Source organism: Octopus sinensis, linkage group LG13 (genome assembly GCF_006345805.1).
Source record: "Octopus sinensis linkage group LG13, ASM634580v1, whole genome shotgun sequence".
NCBI lineage: Eukaryota > Metazoa > Mollusca > Cephalopoda > Octopoda > Octopodidae > Octopus > Octopus sinensis.
This window is the reverse complement of record NC_043009.1, coordinates 55,158,433-55,183,048: the sequence shown is the minus strand read 5'-3', so window position 1 is coordinate 55,183,048 and position 24,616 is coordinate 55,158,433. Positions and strand designations below refer to the sequence as shown.

The 24,616-nt window shown below is 37.5% G+C and overlaps 2 protein-coding genes across 6 annotated transcripts in view; one reads left to right on the top strand and one right to left on the bottom strand.

Annotated features, from left to right (window-relative positions):
- Positions 1-15,472, bottom strand: LOC115218413 (zinc finger matrin-type protein 2). The gene is made up of 6 exons (XM_029788209.2): positions 15,405-15,472; positions 13,299-13,451; positions 11,240-11,310; positions 5,855-5,928; positions 2,329-2,474; positions 1-708 (listed from the first exon to the last, which is right to left on the bottom strand). Exons 1-6 carry the CDS (start codon positions 15,417-15,419, stop codon positions 574-576), a joined length of 594 nt encoding a protein of 197 aa, XP_029644069.1. The 5' UTR covers positions 15,420-15,472; the 3' UTR covers positions 1-573.
- Positions 15,473-16,566: 1,094 nt separating this feature from the next.
- Positions 16,567-24,616, top strand: part of LOC115218642 (protein FAM114A2) — a 39,123-nt gene continuing 31,073 nt past the window's right edge. For 3 of the 5 annotated variants that reach the window (XM_036508370.1, XM_036508369.1, XM_036508368.1), the window contains exons 1-2: positions 18,909-18,931; positions 20,787-21,294. In XM_036508370.1, coding sequence (XP_036364263.1) covers positions 18,924-18,931; positions 20,787-21,294 — 516 coding nt within the window. In that variant the 5' untranslated portion in view covers positions 18,909-18,923. Of the gene's footprint in view, positions 16,736-17,842; positions 17,950-18,908; positions 18,932-20,786; positions 21,295-24,616 lie in introns of those variants that run through there. The other 2 variants (XM_029788560.2, XM_036508371.1) reach the window with 2 other exon arrangements.

Sequence of the window (24,616 nt, the reverse complement as noted above, 5' to 3'; positions counted from 1 at the left end):
TTCCTGAATTGAAAAAATATTTATAAATTTCACAATGATTGTTCACAGTATATACAAACTAATCTCCAATTATTAAGCACCCATTGGATAATGTTATCCAACATACCCTTAAAAAGATTGGTTGAACACGGCTGGAATGACTTTAATCATAAGTCAGCTTGACCAAGAGTGATGTGAGGTTCAACATGTTTACATTTACAACCACTTGGAAATTTTGAAACTGCAAATTTTACTGAAATCTAATTAGGTAGGAAGAACCTCTTGGGAGAGTTAAACAGCAGAAAGTCTGCAGAGAAGACTCATACAAGTGTTTCAGCCCTAAATTCTTTACACTCCAAGAGGGCCAGGCTGTATCCTGGGCAGGACACTCGGATGCCCCTCCACTCCCACATTCTGTGCTACTGTTTGTATTGCAACCCTCCTGGATGGTTGAGGTGCCCTAGAGTCAATTACAGTTAAATTTCTTTAAGACTGATGAATTGTTGTGAAATGATGTGAATTTTTGTTTTCTTTTTCCTTTTTTTTAAAAAAAAAAAACTGTACGAAATGTCTCTTTATTCAATGAATGAATTGTTATTTTTTCCCTGTGCCAAATCCTGAAAATCCCATCACAGCTGCCATGTCAGGATCTCCTGGTTCATAATCTTCGTCAGCTCTCTTTTTGCCAGCTCTTTTACGTTCTCGACGATAAGCTTTTTGTTTTTCTTCCTAAAAAGATAGTTTAAAAATTACAAATATATCACTATAACGTAATAAAATAATAAATAAATAACTGAAGATATTTCACCTCCAATTTAACACTTTCATGATTACATGCCTAACAAATAGACAGGCAGACAGATCTGAAGCAGACCTAGGGTAGAGGGCATGTCTTTGATGAGGTTGCGAATGGAAATAAAAGAACACTGCCAAATCTAGTTGATTAATTGCCCAAACAATTAATCAAACAACTGATTTAGTTCATTTGTTAGCTGTTAATGAATTGACTAATCATAATAAAAGAAGTGAATAGAATCAGTGCACTGTGTTTAGCATTCATCATGTGAATGACTATCCTCAGATGCAACAAAATACACTAAATCTTTCAAATTAATTTCCAATATACTCAAAATTTTAGACAGACTTAGTAAAATATCTATAACTTTATACATCATCATCATCGTTTAATGCCTGTTTTCCATGCTAGCATCAGTTGGACAGTTCAACCAGGGTCTGGGAAGCCAGGAGGCTGCACCAGGCTCCATTCTGATCTGGCAGTGTTTCTACAGCTGGATGCCCTTCCTAATGCCAACCACTCTGTGAGTGTAGTGGGTGCTTTTTATGTACCACCAGCACAGGAGCCAGAGGAGGCTGGCAACAGCCACGATTGGTTGGTGCTTTTTCGTGCCACCGGCATGGACGCCAGTCAAGGAGACTGGCATCAGCCACATTTGGATGGTGCTTTTTACATGCCACCGGCACGGGTATCACAACTACAATTTCCATTTGATTTTTATTTTGATGTTGATGTACTTGACTCAATAGGTCTCCTCAAGCACAGCAGGTCACCCTACGATCCAAGGTAAGCACAGCAGGCCATCCTGCGAGCCATGAACTCACTTCATGAGGGTGCGGTGAATATATTATCATCTAAATTACATAAAAATGAAAATAACACTGACATCTCATTTTAATAGATATATTTACCAAAACTACATAAAAATATCTTGAAATACTAAAGAGTAAATTTATCCAATAAAATCGCCATTGGCTTCAAACACAACCTCCAAATGACTTTGGAATCTCCTGCAACTCTTTTAGATGGTCTCCTTATTAAGTTGATGAATGCTGCTATAATCCTTGCCTTCAGTCCATACTTTGTGAGTCAATCTGCTTGATGGAAACTGAAGAAGGAAACCATCTCGGGTATGTAACATATATATGTATGTATGTGTGAAAATGTTTGTGTGGGTGAGTTTATAAAACAACAGCCTCACTGTTCACACTGAGGGTATTATTTGCTTGCATTCCACGCTGAAGGCATGTCCACTGTCATGACATGTCTGCTTCCATGATAGTGACATGCACAACTATCATGTGCTGATGAGACAAGGAGATTAACACACACATACACAAACACACTATGGGCTTTGTTCAGTATCCACTTACAAGGCTTTGGTTGGCCTGGTGCAATAGTACAAGACACTTGCCCTTGGTGCCTAGCAGTGGATCTGAACCCAAAATCATGTAATTTGGAAAAAAATTTCTTACCATACAACCATACTTGTTCCAATACATATCAATTTATCTACAGTAAAATGTGAAATGCTTCATCAGAAAAATACTTACTTCTTCTCTTAATTCTTTCATTCTCTCTTCAAAATCATATTCTTTTTTCTTATCTTCTTGCTTTCTTTTATTCATTTCAAATCTCTTTTTCACCTGATCCAGTGATGACCGTTCAACTCTCATTGACATTCCTAAATTCCTTTGATCTATTAGTATAAAACAAACAAAAAATCATAAACAAGTTACACTGTCACCCACTTCTTTTAAAAGTTTAATAAATAGGTGCAGGACTGGCTGTGTGTTAAGTAGCTTGCTTACCAGCCACATGGTTCCGGGTTCAGTCTCACTGCATGGCACTTTGGGCAAGTGTCTTCTACTATAGCCCCGGGCCGACCAAAGCCTTGTGAGTGGATTTGGTAGACGGAAACTGAAAGAAGCCTGTCGTATATATGTATATGTATATATATGTGTATGTATGTTTGTGTGTCTGAGTTTATCCCCCCAACATCGCTTGACAACTGATGCTGGCGTGTTTATGGCACTGTGACTTAGTGGTTCAACACAAGAGATCAAGAGAATAAGTACTAGGTTTACAAAGAATAAGTCCTGGTGTCGATTTGCTCGACTAAAGGCATTGCTCCAGCATGGCCGCAGTCAAATGACTGAAACAAGTAAAAGAGGAAAAAGAGTATACATATTTTGGAGGTATACTAATATGCCCCTGTATCTAAAAAGAAAGGCCTTTAACCAGTGTGTGCTGCCTACCATTACATATGCATCAAAAACATGGACTACCAACTGGAGCATTGGAAAATAAATTAAGATCAACACAAAGAACCATGGAAAGGGATTGACAAAATGGATAAGTGGAGAAACAAGACAAGAGTGGCAACAGGTTAGATTTAATGGATATCTGGAAAATAAAATGGTGTTTTGAGGGACATGTGTTTAGAAGAAAGGACAATGGACGGGATGGCAAATTGACAGAGTGGACACCACATCCAGAAAAAAGAAGGAGGGGACTGAACATGATGATGATCCTCATGGTTTAACGCCCGTTTTCCATGCTAGCATGGGTTGGATGGTTTGACTGGGGTCTGAGAAGCCAGGAGGCTGCACCAGGCTCCAGTCTGATCTGGCAGTGTTTCTACAGCTGGATGCCTTTCCTAATGCCAACCACTCCGTGAGTGTAGTGGGTGCTTTTTATGTGCCAAGGGAGGCTGGCAACGGCCATGATCGGTTGGTGGTTTTTACGTGCCACCGGCACAGAAGCCAGTCAAGGCAGCGCTGGCATCGGCCACATTCGGATGGTGCTTTTTACATGCCACCGGAACATATGCAAGGATATTGATACTAACCAGGAAAGTGATTTGATCTGAGAGTATGTGTTGAAACTAAAATAATTACAGCATGGAAGACTTATGTATATTAGCCTTTCAAAAACTCTCACAAAGAACTGTTAACTTCACTTAAACATCTATTATTTGGTGCAATGAAAATTCTGACAACAAATAATAAATGTTTAAGTGAAGTTACCAGTTTTTGTATGTATTTGAAAAGCAAATATGTCTTCCACACTGCAATCATTCTACTTTCAACAAGCAATCTCATATCAAATCACTTGCTCGGAAAGGGTATGTGTACATACACACACACATGTGAAAGCACACAGCTGAGTGGTTACGGCATTGGGCTTACGATTGTGAGGTTGTGAGTTCGAATCCTGGACCGGGCTGCGTGTTGTATTCGTGAGCAAGACACTTTATTTCACGTTGCTCCAGTTCACTCAGCTGTAGAAATGAGTTGCAACATCACTGGTGCCAAGCTGTACCAGCCTTTACTTTCCTTTGCCATCTTACTTTCTTTGTCAATAGCTCCAGTGCAATTTGAAGTCAAAGCCATAAATTTTGGGAATGGATGAAATTGACTTAACTGGATCTCAGCAGTTGACTGATACTTACTTTACTGCATGGATGAAACGTGATACGATTTTAACCCTTTGATATTTAAACTGGCAATATCCAGCCCAAGTATTCTATTTGTTTTATGTTTAAAATGGCCAGACCTGGTCCGTCACACCTACCCTATGACATTCTAAGAATCAACAAATACATCGACAAAATTGAAGCTACAAGATAATGCATAATTAATCCAAAACAATGTGAATAAATAAGCATTATATTTGACAAAGTAATCTGAAGGTTAAAGGGTTAAACTCTGGATGTAAAGGGACGTAACTGATGCATTTTTATCCTGTGAGCTTCTGATGTTGTCATTCGCCTGAAATTTTGGGAGAGGTGACATAATCAATTACATCGACTCCAGTGCTCATCATCATCATCATCGTTTAGCGTCCGCTTTCCATGCTAGCATGGGTTGGACGGTTCAACTGGGATCTGGGAAGCCAGAAGGCTGCACCAGGCCCAGTCTGATCTGGAAATATTTCTACAGCCGGATGCCCTTCCTAATGCCAACCACTCCGCGAGTGTAGTGGTTGCTTTTACGTGCCACACGAGGCTGGTAAACGGCCACGATTGGATGGTGCTTTTTACGTGCCACTGGCACGGGGGCCGGGCGAGGCTGGCAAATGGCCACAATTGGATGGTGCTTTTTACGTGCCACTGACACGGGGGCCAGGCGAGGCTGGCAACGGCCACGATCGGATGGTGCTTTTTACGTGCCAGCCAATCTCTGTGACATTCGAATCAGAACATGGAGACAGATGAAATGCCACTAAGTATTTTGTCTGCGTGCTAACGATTCTGCCAGCTAGCCACTTTCACTAGCCATTTAATAAGAATTTCATATATTAGCATAAAGCCACATATTTGAAGGAAAGGTGCTTAGTCAAATTCTGTATATTACTGGAGAATATCAATATCTATTCAGAAAGTCATCATCATCATCATCGTTTTAATGTCCACTTTTTCATGCAAGCATGGAAAAATGGGCAGGCAGAGTTTATTGAAGCAGAGCGCCGCCTTGACTGGCTTCCGTGTCGGTGGCACGTAAAAAGTACCATCCGAATCGTGGCCAAAGCCAGTGCCGCCTCGACTGGCTTCTGTGCAGGTGGCACATAAAATGCACCAATCCGACCGTGGCCGATGCCAGCCTCGCCTGGCACCAGTGCAGGTGGCACGTAAAAAGCACCCACTACACTCACGGTGTGGTTGGCGTTAGGAAGGGCATCCAGCTGTAGAAACATTGCCAGATAAGACCGGAGCCTGGTGCAGCCTTCTGGCTTCCCAGATCCCCGGTCGAACCGTCCAACCCATGCTAGCATGGAGAACGGACGTTAAACGATGATGATGATTTTCAATAGCCCGATACCCTTCCTTTTGCCAACTCTGACTTGTTTCCAAACAAGATAATATTCCTCCATGCTTGCCACTGACTACTCTCTCTCTCTCTCTTTCTGTCAATCTCCCATTTACCCATTTATCTATCTAATCTACCTCTCTTTATAATACTTCCTTTCTCAGAACAACCACTACTTTCTCCATCAAATCGTGGCCAGGAGAAGGAAACTAGTAAATGAACAAATTGGCATGTGACTAAATGTATTATACATTAAAATAATACTCACGCTTTTTCCCATTAATATGATCCAAGAAGTTAATAGAATCTTTGACAACACAATCACAGACATTGCAATAATATCTAAAATAAAAGAAAAGCAATAATTTATATGATGAAGAACAGTTTAAGCAATCAAGCCAATAGTGCATAGTTTAATGTTAAGGTCTTAGCTAAAATTACCAAGTACATGTATAATAAAATATGAGTACAGACAGGACTGTGTAAACGAATTTCACTTTGTAACTATGAGGCTTCAGGTCTGACTCCATAGTACAGCACATTGAACAGTTGTCTTCTGTAATAGCCTCAGGCCAACCAAATATTTGAGAGTGGAACTTGGTTGAAGGGAACTGTATGGAAGCTCATCAACAGGACTGTTCCTGTTCCTGAGTAGAAGACAGTCCAACACCTTGATTGGGGAGTAGACTTAAGCTGTCCCCCAATTAAATACCACCATCTGGTCTTTGGGTTGCTTCAGCAGAGTTCACTCTATTGCAAGTATTTAGGTCAGGCGTCCAGTCTGAGGAAAACTTACACCCTTCCTTCCACTTATCACATGTGAAGAAGGCTATGGACACTGTCCTTTCTCCACTGACTAAGCCATTATGAAAAAACAAGAAAGAAAAAATAGTAATACAATTATATGAGCAAGTGTATCTATTGAAGTGTAGTGGATAACAGAGTGAATTTCAAATATATGGATGTAGGCATAGCTGTGTGGTTAAGACATTTACTTCCTATCCACATGGTTTTGGGTTCAGTCCTACTGTGTGACACTTTGAATAACTATTTTCTACTATAGCCCTGGGCTGATTAAAACTTGTGACTGGGTGGCTGGGTTTGATAGATAGAAAATGAAAGAAGGCAGTCATATATATGTGTGCCAGTGCTATGTAAAAGCACCCATGGCAGTGCCACATAGAAGCATCTGTGCCAATGGCACGTAAAAGCACCCGGTACACTCTGTGCTTAGCATTAGGAAGGGCATCCAGCTGTAGAAACCATGCCAAATTAGATAATTCGAACCAGGGCAGCATGGAAAGCAGAAGAGAAGTAATGAGGATGATGCATGCATGTATGTATGTGAGTGTGTGAATGTGTGCATGTTTGTTTTGACATCATGTGATAGTTCTAAATGAGTGTCACTCTCATACTAACAGTGTCGTTAATTTCCAATATTCTGTGGAAATACTTCTAGCCATGGAGAAATATGACCTTGCTTGGAAACAAGTGAGGATTGGCTACAGGAAGGACATCCAACCATAGAAAATCTACCTCAAACTCTGTCCAACCCATGCAAGCACAGAAAATTGGATGTTAAAACGATGATAAAGATGGACCTCAGTAGTTGAGTGATGCTTATTTTATTGACCCTGATAACATGAAATACAAAGCTGACTTTTTAGGAAGATTTGAAATCAGAATGTAAATGGTTGCTGAGAAGCACCTCAAGAAATTTACCGCTAGAGACTTTGTTCAACTCCTACCGTCTGGAAAACATTGCAAACAAGTTATTTCCATAATTACATAGCTGTATGGTGTATGTATTATACAGTAATTTAGCCAGAAAGATAGTGTGTGTGTGTGTGCATGAAAAATAGGGAAGGCAGAGTATGAAGCAGAGTGGGAGATGACTTAGACTGTTGTATGAATAAATACAGGAGCAGTTGTTGAATTCTGTTATTGCACTGTATATGCGCTGTCAATTGAGAAGGGAGACTACTCTAATTTTATAGAGGAATAATCAGTACAACAACAACAATAATAATGATTTCAAATTTTGCCACAAGGGCAGCCATTTTAGGGGAGGTGATAAGTCGGATTACATTGACCCCAGTGTTTCACTGGTACTTACTTTATTGATCTCAAAAGGATGAAAGACAAAGTCGACCTTGGCAGAATTTGAACTCAGAATGTAGCAACGAGTGAAATACCTATTTCTTTACAACCCACAAGGGGCTAAACACAGAGGGGACAAACAAGGACAGACAAACGGATTAAGTCGATTACATCGACCCCAGTACATAACTGGAACTTAATTAATCAACCCCGAAAGGATGAAAGGCAAAGTCGACCTCGGTGGAATTTGAACCCAGAACGTAACGGCAGATGAAATATGGCTACGCATTTCACCTGGCGTGCTAACGTTTCTGCCAGCTCGCCGCCTTCAACGAGTGAAATACCACAAAGCATTTCATCCAGAGTGCTGACGATTCTCCCAGCTTGCCGCCTTATCAATAATAAAAATAATAGAGGCACATGGCCTAAAATTTTTTAGGGGAGAGAGCTAGCCAAATACATCGCTTCCAGTGCTCAACTGGTACTTATTTCATTGATCCTAAAAGGATAAAAGACAAAATTGACCTCAGTGGAATTTGAATTAACAATGTAAAACCAGAAGAAATGTCGAGTATTTTGCTCAGTGTGTTAACAATTCTGCCACCTCACCGCCATAATAATATTAATAATGGATTTTTAAAAATATTATGTGAGAACATTATAAATATCTGAAAAATGATTAGCAAATGAAAATATTGAAGACTGCAAAACCCATCAGATGTGCCTTTTTTTTTTTACATGATTTTATCCAAAACAAGGCTCAAGGCCACTGCAGTGTAAGAGACAACAAATTCAAAAGATATTGACAGAAAACTTCAATGCACCTCACCTGTTTTAAGACAGGATGTGATTAGAAGAAAATATAGGTACTGTCTTGGATTGATATGTTATGTTACTGATCATGAAAGGATGACAGGTAGAGCTAAGTTTGGTGGGATTTGAACTCAGAGCACACAGAACTGGAACAAATACAGTAAAGCTTATGCTCTAACATTACTGCCAATTCACCATTGTTCAACTTACTAAAAATAGCAGCCAAATTCCATCAAATCACACCCTATCATCTTGTAAAAAGAAAAGGGCAGTTTAGATAATGTGGTCCTAGACATCTGTAATAAGACGAGATGGTCATGGCTGGAATGTCTTTGATCAAAAGTTTGCGCAATTAGGGTTGATCTGTGGTTGAAGAACAATAGCAAACTGTTTAAACAAAGAACAGACTGTACGAAGTATATGTAAAAAGCATGATAGTGTCAAGCTAAGAGATGTGAGAAATGAATGAAGATTATCTCTTGATAATCTATTGATATCATCATCATCATCATTGTTCAACGTCCGTTTTCCATGGTAGCATGGGTTGGATGGTTCAACTGGGGTCTGGGAAGCCAGTAGGCTGCGCCAGGCCCAGTCTGATCTGGCAGTGTTCCTAACGCCAACCACTCCGTGAGTGTAGTGGGTGCTTTTTACGTGCCACCTGCACAGGTGCCAGACGAGGCTGGCAAACGGCCACAATTGGATGGTGCTTTTTACGTGCCACCAGCACGGAGGCCAGACGAGGCTGGCAACGGTGATATGATAAATGAATTGTGCAAAACATATGATGCTGTCCTGTAGTACAGCATTCCCAACCATTTATTTGTATTACAGATCACTTTCATGCAAGACAATTTTTCCATGGATCAGGAGAATACAAGCACAATAAAAAATGTAAGAAAATATAATGGACAACTTCTAATTTACATGCTTAACTCTTTAGTATTTAATCTGGCTATATTTGCCCCAAATATTCTACCTGTTTTATGTTAAAACTGACCAAATCCAACCTCTCACACCTACCCAACAATGTCAATCTGGAAATATACTAACACACCATTGAAATCTTGAAGCTACAAAATAATGCCTGATTAATTCAAAACAATATGAATAAATAGGCAATAAATTTAACAGAATAATCTGAAAACTAAAAGGTCAAGGAGAATACTTGACATCGAGTGGCTGTGAAGAGTCTGAAATGACAAAATTGAGATGACAACAGGATCACTGCTGAAAAAGTAGAACACAGACACTGGATTGGACACGTCCTCAGACAAAATCAACAAAGTGACTGTATGGTGGCACTAACGTGGAAGCCTGAGGGTAAAAGAGCAGCAGGGTACCCTAAAGCTACATGACAAAAGACCATTGACAAGGAAAGGAGACAAGAATGGTGGAGAAACTGGAATGAAACCAGAAGAGTGGCAGAAAACAGAGAGATCATGTTGTGCCTTATGTACCTCATAGTACAGAGAACTGAGTCATATAATACATATACAATGCATTATAATGCAAAAACACCCTGCAGACTGTTCATTTCCAGTTGTTATAATACATCATCATCACCATCATCGTTTAACGTCTGCTTTCCATGCTAGCATGGGTGGGACGATTTGACTGAGGTCTGGCGAACCAGATGGCTGCACCTGATTCCAATCTGATCTGGCAGAGTTTCTACAGCTGGATTCCCTTCCTAATGCCAACCACTCCAAGAGTGTAGTGGGTGCCTTTATTTTCCACCGGCATGTGGGCCAGTCAGGCGGTACTGGCAACGGCCACGCTCAAATGGTACTTTTTATGTGCCACCTACACAGGAGCCAGTCCAGCAGCACTGGCAATGACCTTGCTCGAATGTTTTTTCACGTGCCACCAACACAAGTGCCAGTAAGGCAACGCAGGTAACGATCATGCTCGAATGGTGTTTTTTACGTGCCCATCAGCATGGAGGCCAGCTTGTTGCTCTGGCAATGAACATGCTCATATGGTACTCTTAGCACTCCACTAGCATGGATGCCAGTCATCGAATTTGATTTCAATAAAATTTATTCTTTCTGTGTGGGTTCAGTACTTGGTGGTTGGGGATCCCAGCAGTAGTAAGATGTGGGAAGTGAAGACTATCTGTTGAATATTAAGGAAAAATAAGTTGTGCAGCACATATGATATTGTCCAACAGTGAGATTTGGTTATTGAATGAAATTTACTTAAGTGTTTTGCATGAAATGCTAAATGTACAATGTTAATTTGAAAGAAAGGATATATAAGTGAACTGAGAGAGTGGTTGGGCATGAAAAGTGTTAACTGGAGTGAATAGGAAAGACAACTGTGCTGGTACAGACATACAATGTAAATAAATAACACCTGTTGTGAGTAAAAACAATAACACCTATGAGCGCAAAGTGAATGTGAGTGTATATTGAAGGTTTCCATTAAAAAAAGGACCAAAGACTATAATGAGGCCTGGATCTGAGAATGTTCACAGATGAGATGTACAATTCAGAAAAATGGTGGAAAGAGAGATAGAGTGTGCAAGAAAGAGAAAGAGAGAATGAAGGGAAAAGAAGAGGACGAATGAGGTGAAGCAGAAGTGACAATGTGGGGAAGAGAGTAAGGGGGAGAAAGAGAGAGAAAAGAAATGAAAGACTGAGGAGATGAAAAAGAGAGGGAGGGAGAGAATTCATATTTAATACCATTATTTAAAATAAATTATGCTCCAATGGAAGAGAAAGAAATGAATACAAACCCTCCTTGCTGAGATGCTGGCGTTGTCTTGGTTATAACCATAGATTTACCCAACTTTGATTCAAGATCGACCTATGTAGAAGAGAGAAACCACCACATTGAAATATAACCAAGTAGTAAAGAAAGGAAATAACAACAAAAAAGAAGTTGTTCAATTGAACATTATTGATGAGACAATGGCAGAACAGAAGTGATTGATTTATTGCTTCTATTGTTTCCTTAACTCAGAGAAGAACCATTGTAGATGGTGTTTCTTGAAGGATAATACTATAAGCAATAATTATTATTATTGAGGACTGCAGAGTAGGTGTTGAACATCTGGCAAACAGTGTCTCCCAAATTTGGGTTTGATTTTTCAATTGTGGCTATTTTACATATTTTACTAATGCATCTAATGCCCTCAGGAGAAGCATGAATGTCACTAAACTAATTCCTTCATTTCCTGAAGACAATACACCTTATTAGCTATTAGTAGATATCAGTGATCACAAATTGTCAAGTAACTAATAAATAAGCATACATACGTATCTGATTACAGACTACCAAGCAACAGATATATAAATAAACACCCATATATTTATATATGTATGTGTGTGCATGCATATATATATATATATATATATATATAATATATATATATATAATATATATATATATATATTATATATATATATCAAGACATATCGGTTCTATTCTAGCAAAAACTGTCCGACGAACGGGAATGTGAAACTCAGAGTAACAGGTTTTGTTGAATTTTCTGCTGCTTTTAAATAAACCATATTACTCTACCACTGGTATTTGAGTACTCTTTTTTCCACCTTGTTTCACATTTATGTGTTTACTCCGGTATATATATATATATATATAATATTTTACTTATTAAAGGAATAACAAAAGTACTTATTCATTTCTAATTTTTTTATTTTTTGTTAATTATAATTTAGATACGTACATTTATTTAATTATTCTTATTTTTATAATTATTATATAATAATAATGAAATTATTGTATAGTGCTCAGGTGCACCACAACTTGTCACAAAGTGTGTATAAAGTGCATGCAGTAATATACAAATGTCTGGAACTATGATCTAAAAGCATTAAGTGTGGTTGCTTTGTGAAATAGTTTGTAATGTAAAATATTATAGTATAGATAGTAAAAAGTTTTTATCTTTTTGTACTATTGAATTTAATTATAATAATGTTTTCTTCTCAAGCAGAGCATATTGCCAAAGGTCTCGGTCATTTGTCATTGCCTCTATGAGGTCATTAATATACATTGGAAAGGAAGGAGAGAGTGTCATTAACACATTCAGAAGAAGTGTACTAATGATGTAAGAAAATTGTCTTTAATAAAAAAAAAACTTGAGAATGGATTCCATTCATTAAGAATTTTTTTACACTACAAAAATCCTTCATTATTGCTGCAAAAATATTGAGCCCCAGTATGTTACTGGTACTTATTTTTCTCTACTCCTGAAGTAGTGAATGCTGAAGTCAAGTCTAGTGGGATTTGAAATGACAATGTATGACACTATTATTTCAACCAACAGCAATAAATATTGATTTCTTATATTAGCACAAGGTTACAGCAACAACAAATATTTGTATTAGGAGTGGCTGTGTGGTAAGTAGCTTGCTTACCAACCACATGGTTCCGGGTTCAGTCCCACTGCGTGGCACCTTGGGCAAGTGTCTTCTACTATAGCCTCGGGCCGACCAATGCTTTGTGAGTGGATTTGGTAGACGGAAACTGAAAGAAGCCCGTCATATATATGTATATATCTATATGTGTGTGTGTGTTTGTGTGTCTGTGTTTGCCCCCCTAGCATTGCTTGACAACCGATGCTGGTGTGTTTATGTCCCCGCCACTTAGCGGTTCGGCAAAAGAGACCGATAAAATAAGTACTGGGCTTACAAAAGAATAAGTCCCGGGGTCGATTTGCTCGACTAAAGGCGGTGCTCTAGCATGGCCGCAGTCAAATGACTGAAACAAGTAAAAAAAATAAAAAAATATTGACATGTAAATAACAAAGAAACTAAAGCTCTGTTAATCCATACCCTGTAGTCACGGGGCTGCAGTAATGCTCGTTTTACTGGTGGTTCCTTCAGATTTTTGTCCAGCTGACACAGCTGTTCAGCTTTGAGCCTTTCACTCGCAAGTCTCTCATATTCTTCGCGGTCCCACTTTCTGCGATGGTCTGCAGCAGATTTCTAGCAAAAGAAGCAATATTGAAAATTAAAACAATAATAAAGTAATAATTAGTATTCTTTCATATGTATGATAATTAGAAATTGTAATCAAAGAAATTACAGAAGTGTAAGCTACAAAGAATAAATAATAAAATATAAATTAAAGTTTCCTTTCATATGACTCAATGCATATGTAAACATTTTATACAGTGCCAGAGAACAACAAGAGTTAGTACTCGGATCATCTGGCAAAAAGTAGAGGAGAAATAAATCTTCTGATGCTCCTATGAAATTTTGGATGTAAACCCCTGAAGATATATGAAGTAAAAGTGTAAATTAAGTGTGCTTTATAAATAACCAGAGAGCTGTAGCAGATTTGAACTCAGCTACTTAGCATAATTAGCAAATAATCAAGGAAATGACTGAAGTGTAAACCAAGATATATAAACAGTAAAATCAAAATCAATGCTTCATTTCATAAATGGGTAAAGACCTCCTTCAGTCACAAATGACCGTGGAATTACATCTAGAAAGTTCCCTTCCACGGAACAAGTCTGGGTAAGCTTGTTTGTGGAAGACTAACAGTCACCCATGCATACCAGTTTCTCCTCTCCATGCAACTGATGTTGTCCAAGGGAAAGGCAAACACTGATACAGCTTGGCACCAGTGACATTGCAATTAATTTCTACAGATGAGTGAACTGGAGCGATGTGAAATAAGGTGTCTAGCTCAAGAACACTATACACAGCCCTGTCCAAGAAGCAAACTCACAACCTTGTGACTGTAAGCCTGATGCTTTAACCAGAGCCATGTGCCTTCACGCTTCATTTCATATAACTCAATATATAAATGCTTCCTGCAGTACCAAGGGACAGTTAAGAGTTAGTATTCAGATCACCTGGTCTAAGTGGATGGGAAATAAATCTCCTCCTGGATAGACTGCCAGTCTACAGCAGGTGACACTCCTAAGTGCGTCTTTCACTGATGTTAGGTGAAAGTGTAAATTAAGTGTACTTATGAAATAAACGACCAGAGACCTTCAATAGATTTGAAGTCAAGAACCCCTGAACAAAAGGTCCGGTACACTACTCACTCAGCTATTTTGTTCTTTAGCCAAGATACAGATAAAGTAGATGACTGAGTGCGTATTTATGAATTGTGGATATCGATACTAATACAACTGATGCCCAACTTGGATATTTGCAGGAAAATCATGGCCATGAAGGAACCATAAATCTGCAACAGAGTAAACACTTCTAAAGGCTCTCAGACAGGGCAGAGTGGTTCAGTAAATTCGGTTATTTGATCCCTTCGTCTCGTGGTGTTGTGCGTTACTAGCATTAATACAAAGATGACTGGCTATCACCTAACGTACAAAACCCTTCTTTTTTGAAAAAAATAATTACCATTAATACACATAAATACTATTTTCATTTACGGTGGGGGATGCAGGGGGAAATTCGATGAGTAAGGATAAAACAGATTCGTCAAAGAGAGAGTTATAAAAACTGAATATTATATCTCTAATTTCTGTTATTATATAAATCAATTATCCATGTGCAATAAATATAAAATTTAAAAATTCCTTGAAGATAAAAATATCGAAGTTTTGGGCTAATTATTGTAAAGCAATGAAGCGATTTTACATTGAAAAAAAAAAAGCAACAAAAAGAGCATTTCTTGGTGGCACACAGCTGCCAGCTTTTGTTATGAAAACAACGATATTTAAGCAGTTAATGTATCTATGAAAATACTTTTGAATACAAAAATTTAATTCTATGTTGACAACAATCCAAGCACATTTCACGATTAAATGACAGAATTTGAGCCAATGAAACGTGTTGATTTTAATAATGAACGAAACATCTAAATTAGCTTGGGATAGTTGTGTATGAAAATATGTAAATAATATAGTTTAAGAATATTTTATGTTTTAAAATAGAACAAATTATAAAGTTGTTTTCACAAAATACCTCGTAGGAAGCCATTTTTGACTCGGACTTGATTACACTCAACACGAGTATACGACTAAAACAAGTGTGACACGTTCAGCTGATTTGTACCTATTTTAAAATAGTTTTTAAAGAATACATTCACCAATTTATTAAATACAAATCTATATTTATAAATAGGCTAGTTATAACTATCAACTGAATCTATTTGGTCCTTTTGTTACCATGTTTCTATTAAAATTCATTGGTTTATTTAAATTAATTTTGAAATTCATGAAGTATTTAGTTAAAATAATTTTGTCCTTATTAATGTGGGGTCTCTTAACATAGATGAGCATGGATGTTTTAATGGGGAGTTTTAATTTAGATCACTTGAAAACGCGAAGTTTGTATCATGGAACAGGAAGCAGTCTTGGGTGGGTGATATTGAAAGGGTACACTATTGGTATATATTTTTAACAACTCCATCCAAATTTTTGCCCTAAAGAGAGACCTTATATACTCGTAGGAGGGTCTCATATATTTAATATAGAAACAGAAAAATATTTGATCCAAGCAATGAGAGGACAAAAACTTCTTTGAAGAATGTTTCCTACTCACATACAGGCAATATTATTATTATTAGTCTTAAAAAGTTATTTAAATTTTCGATTTTGCTTTGTAATTAAAAATTTTTTGATCTAAAACTGTTGAAACCAATATTTTTATATTATAAGTACACTCACCAATTGTTTGTCTATATTTCTCTTTTCTTCCCTCCCAAAGCAGTTGATGTCTGTTCATGACTCCCCAAATATTTTTCACTAGAACGTTTCTATCCATTTTAAAAGTTATACAATTTTTAAATCATTTAACTGTTGCTACATCTCTATAAATATTGGGGGGGGGACATAAACGAACATCAACAGCTTTGAAAAAAGTAAAAGAAATGAAATATAGACAAACAACAATCGATGAGTGTGTTTATGGACTTTGTTAATTAGGACTCTTCCCACATATAATAATAGTTATTTTAATTATAATTTCTCTCAAAGAAAATTATGCACCTGCAGAGGGACTCGAACTCGCGACTCTCGGATCAATTTAGCTATGCGGACAGACTCAAAATCAGTTGAGTCCAAACTGTGAAATACTGGTCCTTTTACTTTTTTGGCCAACTTGATACTACGCATGCGCACAGCTATATAGTTTAAGTGAGTGACGACGACGAGGCCAGCGACGTGTCTTCTGCTGGGAAAGAATCACTGTTGTTATTATTGTTGATGATACTCCTCCGTTCACCGACATTACATGTAGCATCTCCTGCACTAACGGTGAATAATTTGGTTGAAAGATTATAGCTAGTGAATTCGGTAAGTATTCACGATAGTTTTACAGCAACACAATAAATATTAATCCCGTCAGCTGTCTTCAATTGTCACCAGATGTTATTCAAAAAAAAAAAAAAAAATTTGCTGCAGCAAAAAAATTCCTACCCTCAGCAACGTCTGGGTTAATTTATAGATAATATATACTACGTCATTCATTGCATTTATTTCACATTTCTACTATTTTCAGTTGTCTTTCTTTTGACTTGTTTTCTTTATCATTCCCTTATCGTTTGTTTATATTGTAATAACATCTCCCTTCAGAGGTGTGTGTGTTTGTGTAAAGATAGAATAAATAATTAAATAAACAAAAAATTGCAAATCGTATATTTATTTATATAATATAAAAAGAGAGAGAGAGAGGCTGTCCTCGCGTAAATACACAACCACTGAGTGGAAAAAAGTGATCAAAATTCGATGTATAATTAACAAGTGTTCTAATTATGTCGTTGCGAGAGAGCTTTGAAAATCCAGTCGTGGGAATATGGACAGCAACCTGTTGTGTAATGTCACGTTGTTATTATTGTTTAGCAAACCAGGGAGACCGTCCCGCCCTTTTTTTTTAATGGTATTTAAAACTAACTACATTTAAAGACGGTAGGGCGTGTGTGTGTGTGTCGAGGGTAGTTTGTCTGCTACTTCTAGTAAGTCGGGTGGCCATGTAGAAGCGCCTTCGTGAATCGGGTTGTCACGTTATTATATCATCTAACTTATCGAACTGATTATAAAATTAGCCACTTGTTCAGATATATTTCATGCTTGGCAAGTTCGATTCATACACGATATAAACAGTGTGCCCCTCCCCCACAACTTGGCATGGTGCATAATTAATTAATTGAGTGTACATTCCTTTATACTTTGCTTATCAATTACCGATTTTTTGTCTTTCTTTCTTTCTTTTTTGTTATTTCTTTCTGTATACTTTTGTAAATATTATGTAGTAATATAGCAGTCACCCCGATTGCGGTAGAAACGTATCATATAAATCTGTGATAATGGATTACTAATTAGAAAAAGACTGATATAAAAAAAAAAAAATCGATAAAAAACTACGATCTGTGACAAACGCTAGAGTTCGTTGACATAAACTTAAATGCGACTCGGATGGTTGGTCCCAGAAGAGGAATTCCTCGAAATTCAGATGATTGTAAAACATACGGGAGATGTTGAGAACATCGGGTGAGGGTGAACGAAAAATAGTGTGTGAAAACATGGAACTTGTGAAGTGTTATCCACGTTGTAAGATTTTAGAAGAATGCTGCGTGCTTAAATTGGTTACTGTCTCTTGCAGTAATAATACATCGGATTCCAGTTGATTTAACATGTCCTTTTGTTATTGTTGTTGCTGCTAATCTTTATTATTAATATTGTATATAAGTTTCTAGCAATTATTGTTATTTTTAACTCTATGCCAACCGTGATTCAACAGTGACAAAAAAGAAATCTGTCCTTGACCTTCATGTCTTTTTCGTATATCAAGGACTACATTGTGCAGTGTGTCCTTTCTGTTTTAAGAATGTAGAGTGTGGTTTGACGGAATTTGGTTGCTATTCCTACCAGGCCGAGCGACCACGAAGAACCTTTCTCTTTAACCCATGAATTGAATTCACCAAAATACAAATATACGCCATTTACCTTATAGTGAATTTAATTAAATATATATACTCGGTCTCAAGATTTATTGAAAGGGTGAAAAACATCATGTGATGTGCATACATTTTCTTTCTAGCATTAAAGATGTAGGAGAAACGAAATGGCAGCAACTAGAAATAAAAATTGAACTGTAGGGGTGGTTTGCTGGGACACTTCCTTACTACGTAGCTGTGTGGTTAAAAACATTTGCTTTGAAGCTATATGGTTCTAAGTTCGAACGCACTATGAGGCACTTTGGGCAACTATCGTCTGTCATAGTCTTCAGCTGACTAATATCTTGTGAGTAGAATTTGGTATCCAAAAGCTACAGAATCTCATTGCCAGCTTGGACTTGTGTATATGGCAAACCAATATGTTAACGTTTTTCTTAATTTGGATAGCATCATTAGTTTTATAGATGTTTGGAAGACTTTTGCACTCCCAATATTGCAACAATGTCTTTGAATTGGCCTAGCAGTTCAATCTAAGCAGATTCTTTTTTCAGCCTTATGCATTTTAAACATCTTATGTGTTTATTTGTATGAAAAGGTGCACGTAAATGTTTTCATTTAACTTGTGTTCCTCAATACTTTTAAGACATAACCTTCTTATATAATATGATTCTGATTTAAACTCAGGGAATCATTAAAAAGACTCCGACTATGGCTTTACTTGTTCCAATAATGATGCCTTCACATATTTCTTTTCTACCTATACAATAATTTAAATACCAATTGTTACTAAATTTCACTGTTTTCACTACCTGATGAAATGCTTATCAAAAGTCCTCTACCATTCTTTAATTCTTAGAATTACTTGATACTCTAACAATTCTAAGTCATGGATGAGTTTTTAAGGTTTGCTTTTGTATGTTTGGAGATTTCCTGTCTTTAAAATATGTACTTCATATTTGATGCTTTGACAACAGTTTATTCAAACTGAGAGTCTTAATATATCTTGAGAGGTTGATTTTTCTGGAGAACTGTAAACATTCCTATACCTTCAAACTGGAAACAAACATATGACGATTTATTATGAAAATAGAACCTTATGGAAAACAGTAACACTTGCTCTTTGTTCAAAAAAATTGCTTGTAAGACGACAGTTTAAATTTCTGACAGTAATATACTGAGGTAGATTTAGTTGGTTGTACCTCCCCTACCTTCCTTACAAAAATTTGGTTTCTAATTTTAAAAAATTTGCTCAATTGACCCTTTTGTTTATTTCAGAATTGTTAGCACACCAGGCAAAATGCTTAATGGCATTTCATCTGTCTTTATGTTCTGAGTTCAAATTCCACCAAGTTCGACTTTGCCTTTCATCCATTTAGGGTCAATAAATTAAGTACCAATGAAACACTCGACTAAATTTCAGGCCTTGTGCCTTTAGTAAAAAGGATTATTATTATTTAGTAGTAGTAGGATGGTGGATTAGTTAGAATTGTTAGAGCATCAAGCACAATGTCTTGTACTATTTATTCTGGCTCTTTTCATTCTGAGTTCAAATACTGCTGAGGCCATCTTTGCCTTTCATCCTTCTGGGATTCAACGAAATAAAGAACCAGTAAAGTACTGGTATCAACTAACCCTGTATCCTCACCTCTTAATTGCTGGTCTTGTGCCTTAATGAGAAGCAATTATTAAAGGCAGTGGGTTGGCAGAATCATTATGGTTTTAGAAATCCTCCTCACACACACCCTTTTTCCCTTTCATTTGTTTCAGTCATTGGACTGTGGCCGTGCTAGGGCACCACCTTGAAGGGTTTAGTCAACTACATTGACCACAGGAGTATTTTAAGTCTGGCACTTTTTCTGTCAGGTTCTTTTGCCAAACTGCTAAGTTATGTGGATGTAAACAAACCAACTCTAGTTTTCAAGTGATGGGTGAGGGACAAACAAAACCATAAAGACACACACACATATATACAATGGGATTCAACACAGTTTCTTATTTCTTTACTACCCACAAGGGGCTACACACAGAGGGGACAAACAAGGACAGACAAACGGATTAAGTCGATTATATCGACCCCAGAGCGCAGCTGGTACTTATTTAATCGACCCCGAAAGGATGAAAGGCAAAGTCGACCTCGGCGGAATTTGAACTCAGAATGTAGCAGCAGACGGAATACCGCTAAGCATTTCGCCCAGCGTGCTAACGTTTCTGCCAACTTGCCGCCTTCACAGTTTCTGTGTACCAAATTCCCTTATGTGGCATTGGTTGACCCTGGGCTATAGTAGAATACACTTGCCTAAGGTACAGTACAGTAGGACTGAATCTGAAACCATATGTTAAAGCGAGTTTCTTAATCACCTAAAGCCACTCGTGCTATAATTTTTCAATAATATTATAATTTTTACTCAATATTATATACTTTATTGACATAAGTTTTTGTATTTTTCTAGAACCATGTCTGATTCTGAAGATGATGGAGCCTTTGCCAGTGCTGGTGAAGGTGACGACATACCTGTCTCACACACTAGCAAGAAAGGCCAACTAACACCCCAAACAAGCAGTGGCAAAAACGACAATAAAACCTCCAAAGGCAAAAATAAGAAAAACCAGCAAAAAAAGAAAGGTAAAATGGCTAAGTCAACTGATGAAGAAATTGTCGATAAATTTATGAACTCTTTCGAGAGCTCTGATAGCACCATTTCCAGTGAAATGACCACACCACAGGTTGATAATGTACAGTTACCTAAATCTGATATGGAAGATGTTCGAATCACCGATGAGAGTGATGACAATCGTATGAAAAGTAACTTCTCTGAGGAAGACGACCAGAGTGATGTTTTACAGGACTGTAACCTGAAGAGACTGTCTTTATCTTTAGATAACAAAGAAGAGAACAATAAAGAAACACTTCCTGACAAAAATACTGCCACAAAAGAAAACCAAGAAAAGTCTGGAAAGGTAGGTAACAAAAGATACATTTTGATGAAAAGATGTAAATGTCTGAGATGTATTACTGTAAATATATTTAATTTTTTTTAGACTATTAATGAATTCTGGGATGTGTAGGAGCACTCTGTCGGTTACGACGATGAGGGTCCCAGCTGATACGATCAACGGAACAGCTTGCTCATGGAATTAACGTGCAAGTGGCTGAGCACTCCACAGACACGTGTACCCTTAACGTAGTTCTCGAGGAGATTCAGTGTGACAAGGCTGGCCCTTCGAAATACAGGTACAAAAGAAACAGGAAGAAAGAGTGAGAGAAAGTTGTGGTGAAAGAGTACAGCAGGGTTCACCACCACCCCCTGCAGGAGCCTCGTGAAGCTTTAGGTGTTTTCGCTCAAAAAACACAATGCCCGGTCTGGGAATCGAAACCGCGATCCTACGACCGTGAGTCCGCTGCCCTAACCACTGGGCTATTGCGTCTCTGGGATGTGTACATAGTGCCAAATTAGATTTGAACTTAGAATCTTTAATTTTAAATCTAGAGTAGTAACTCTTGTGCATCAGAGCATTATTAACTCTTAGTTTAAAAATAAAAGCTCCCAGTTCTGTAATATGTACACATCTAGGATTAAAACACTTGATAATGATTGGAGATCAAGCTGAATGTTACAAAAGTTTTCATCTTTTAAGGTCTGAAAAATCATATTATATTTTGATATATATATTTTGAGAGAATCATATTAAATATTGATATTAAAATTGAATACAAGTAAAGTTAGGTGTAGTATACAAAAGAACACTGTGTTGGTATGGACATGTGATGTATATGGAGGATGACAGCTGTATAAAGAAATACCAAATGCTCAAAAGAGTTGTAACAGTGGAAGAGGGAAATCAAAGAATATTTAAGATGAAGTGGTGAAAAACGATCTCAAGATGTTGCATGGAGGGGGATGTGAAAGACCATGCTGGTTGACAATTCACAGTGATGGTGGAAAGCTGACCATAGAAGATCCAATCAGCAATGCAAACATGGCAGATCAAAAATAACGAAAGCAGTGGTGTTGATGTATACCGAACAGTATATATATATATATATATATATATATATATATTATTAATAAATTTTAGGGTAGCAAAAAATTCTAGAAAAATTCTCCGCCACCAACGGTCAATTGAGAAAGAAAATCTAGTCAATAGACTATATAATATACATTCAAACATATAAGGGATGGCCATAATAGGACATCCGACTCACTAGAAAGAGCAGCCAAACTCCAAACCACTAATAGTTGTAATTCTGAAATGGAAAGAGAAATAAAAACGTTTACCCTCTCCTTTCTGGACTATGCATAGTTTCGGCAATCTTTTGTAAATAAATTAATTTAATCAATTTATTTACCACTGGCGTTGCCTCGTCAGCAGAAAAGCCAAGTGAGTCGGATGTCCTATTATGGCCATCCCTTATATGTTTGTATATATATATATATATATATATATATATATATATATACTGCTAAATCTACTATTGCTGCATCTCCAACACTTTGTTACTCTCTCTCTGCTCCCTTTCACTCATTTTCTGCTAATCTTCAAAGTCATTGGTACAGGACCTGCTTGCTTTCTATTCTCCCTAGTGTCAGCCTCATCACTTAACCTTCTGGTCCATCTCAAAGTCAACGTATAGGAGACTGCATTCGACCAATGCTCAGTTCACTCTAACTTCACCCTCTCTCCTCCTGTATTGCAGGTCATTACCTTGTCACTCTCTGTCTACCATTATACTCTTGTTCCTTTTCTCCCCACATATCCTGAGTCTCTCTCTCTCTCTCTCTTGTAAGTCAGTGTTTCTCAACCATTTTTTACCTATGAACTCCTGTGATTCCTATATTACTTGGATGCCTCCCCTCCTCCTCGGCATTTGGTGTTTAAAAAAATCTTATTATATTTTTATAATTAAATATTATTAGAAATTGTATAAAAGCAATTATTAAAATATCTTGTGTACTGTTGAAATATAACTTGCTTATTGCACATAAATTTTAACAAAATCTGATACAGACCCCCAAGAACCATATGGACCTTTGTTGAGAAACACTGTTGTAGGTCATGTCTTCTATCATTACCTTGTCTTTTTTTAACCATACTGCCTTGACTATGTGTATATGTCTCAGAATACTGAATACCCATACCACTCAACCCACTTCTGACTATTATTCACACACCCTTCATGCATGCCTCCACAAGGTCCAGTCTTTGTTGTTGTGTGGTTGCTTGTGTATCTCAATGATCCTGAGTCAGCAAAACACAAGCTTCTTGGAGGACCTCTCATACTGGACAGGTCAAAAGCCAGACTAATATGGACCACTTTTTCTCAGCAGTAAAAAGATTTTTTGCATAGGGCCAACACTCCTACCAAGAAGAAAGCAAAATTACAAAAGCATCAATCATGTCATTAATGAAGCAATACAACATATGTAAGAACATGAATAAGGACACCGCATTCAACATAACAAACCCTAGACTGTAACGTTGGTAACTGGTGGGGGACACACACGATCTTTTGACCATATCACACGCGCGTGCGCACACACTCACACACACACAAATTGCACTTGTTAATCTAATGGACATATTTCCTTCTCTCTCTCATTCTCTTAGGGGGTCTCCATTAGTCTCAGTTGACCATGTAATCTGAACATGTATATGTAGGCCTGGGCAGCATTCTTTTGAAGAAGACTAACAGTTGCCCATGAAGACAAGTCTTCTCTCCATGATACTGATTTTTATCCAAAGGCAAGATTGCCAATTTGTGCTGGTACAGTTAGGCACCAGTGTCATCACAGATGTTGCTATTAGAACACAACTTGATTGAATAGAAACCATAAGACATCCTGCCTCATTCTAGCAGTGCTACCAATCCACCACTCTGCAATGGTGCTTTTTATTGACTCTGAAAGGAAGAAAGGCAATGTTAATCTCAGTAGGATTTGAACTGAGAACACAAAGAGTCAACAAATACCACAAGGCAACCCATCCAATGCCGTAATGACTCTGCTAATTCATCACCTTCAAAAGTGTTCTGCTAATACCTTTGAAAAGGGGTATTTTACCCAAAATATCAAGATTATTACAGCAGAAACAGCTGTAAGCTAATGAGGTTCATAAGATAATTGCTTATATCTTTGTCATCTCATTTTCTTCAGACTAAATATATATATATATATATATATAAGAGCTGGCAGGAACGTTAGCATGCCGGGCGAAATGCGTAGCCGGATTTCGTCTGTCGTTACATTCTGAGTTCAAATTCTGCCGAGGTCGACTTTGCCTT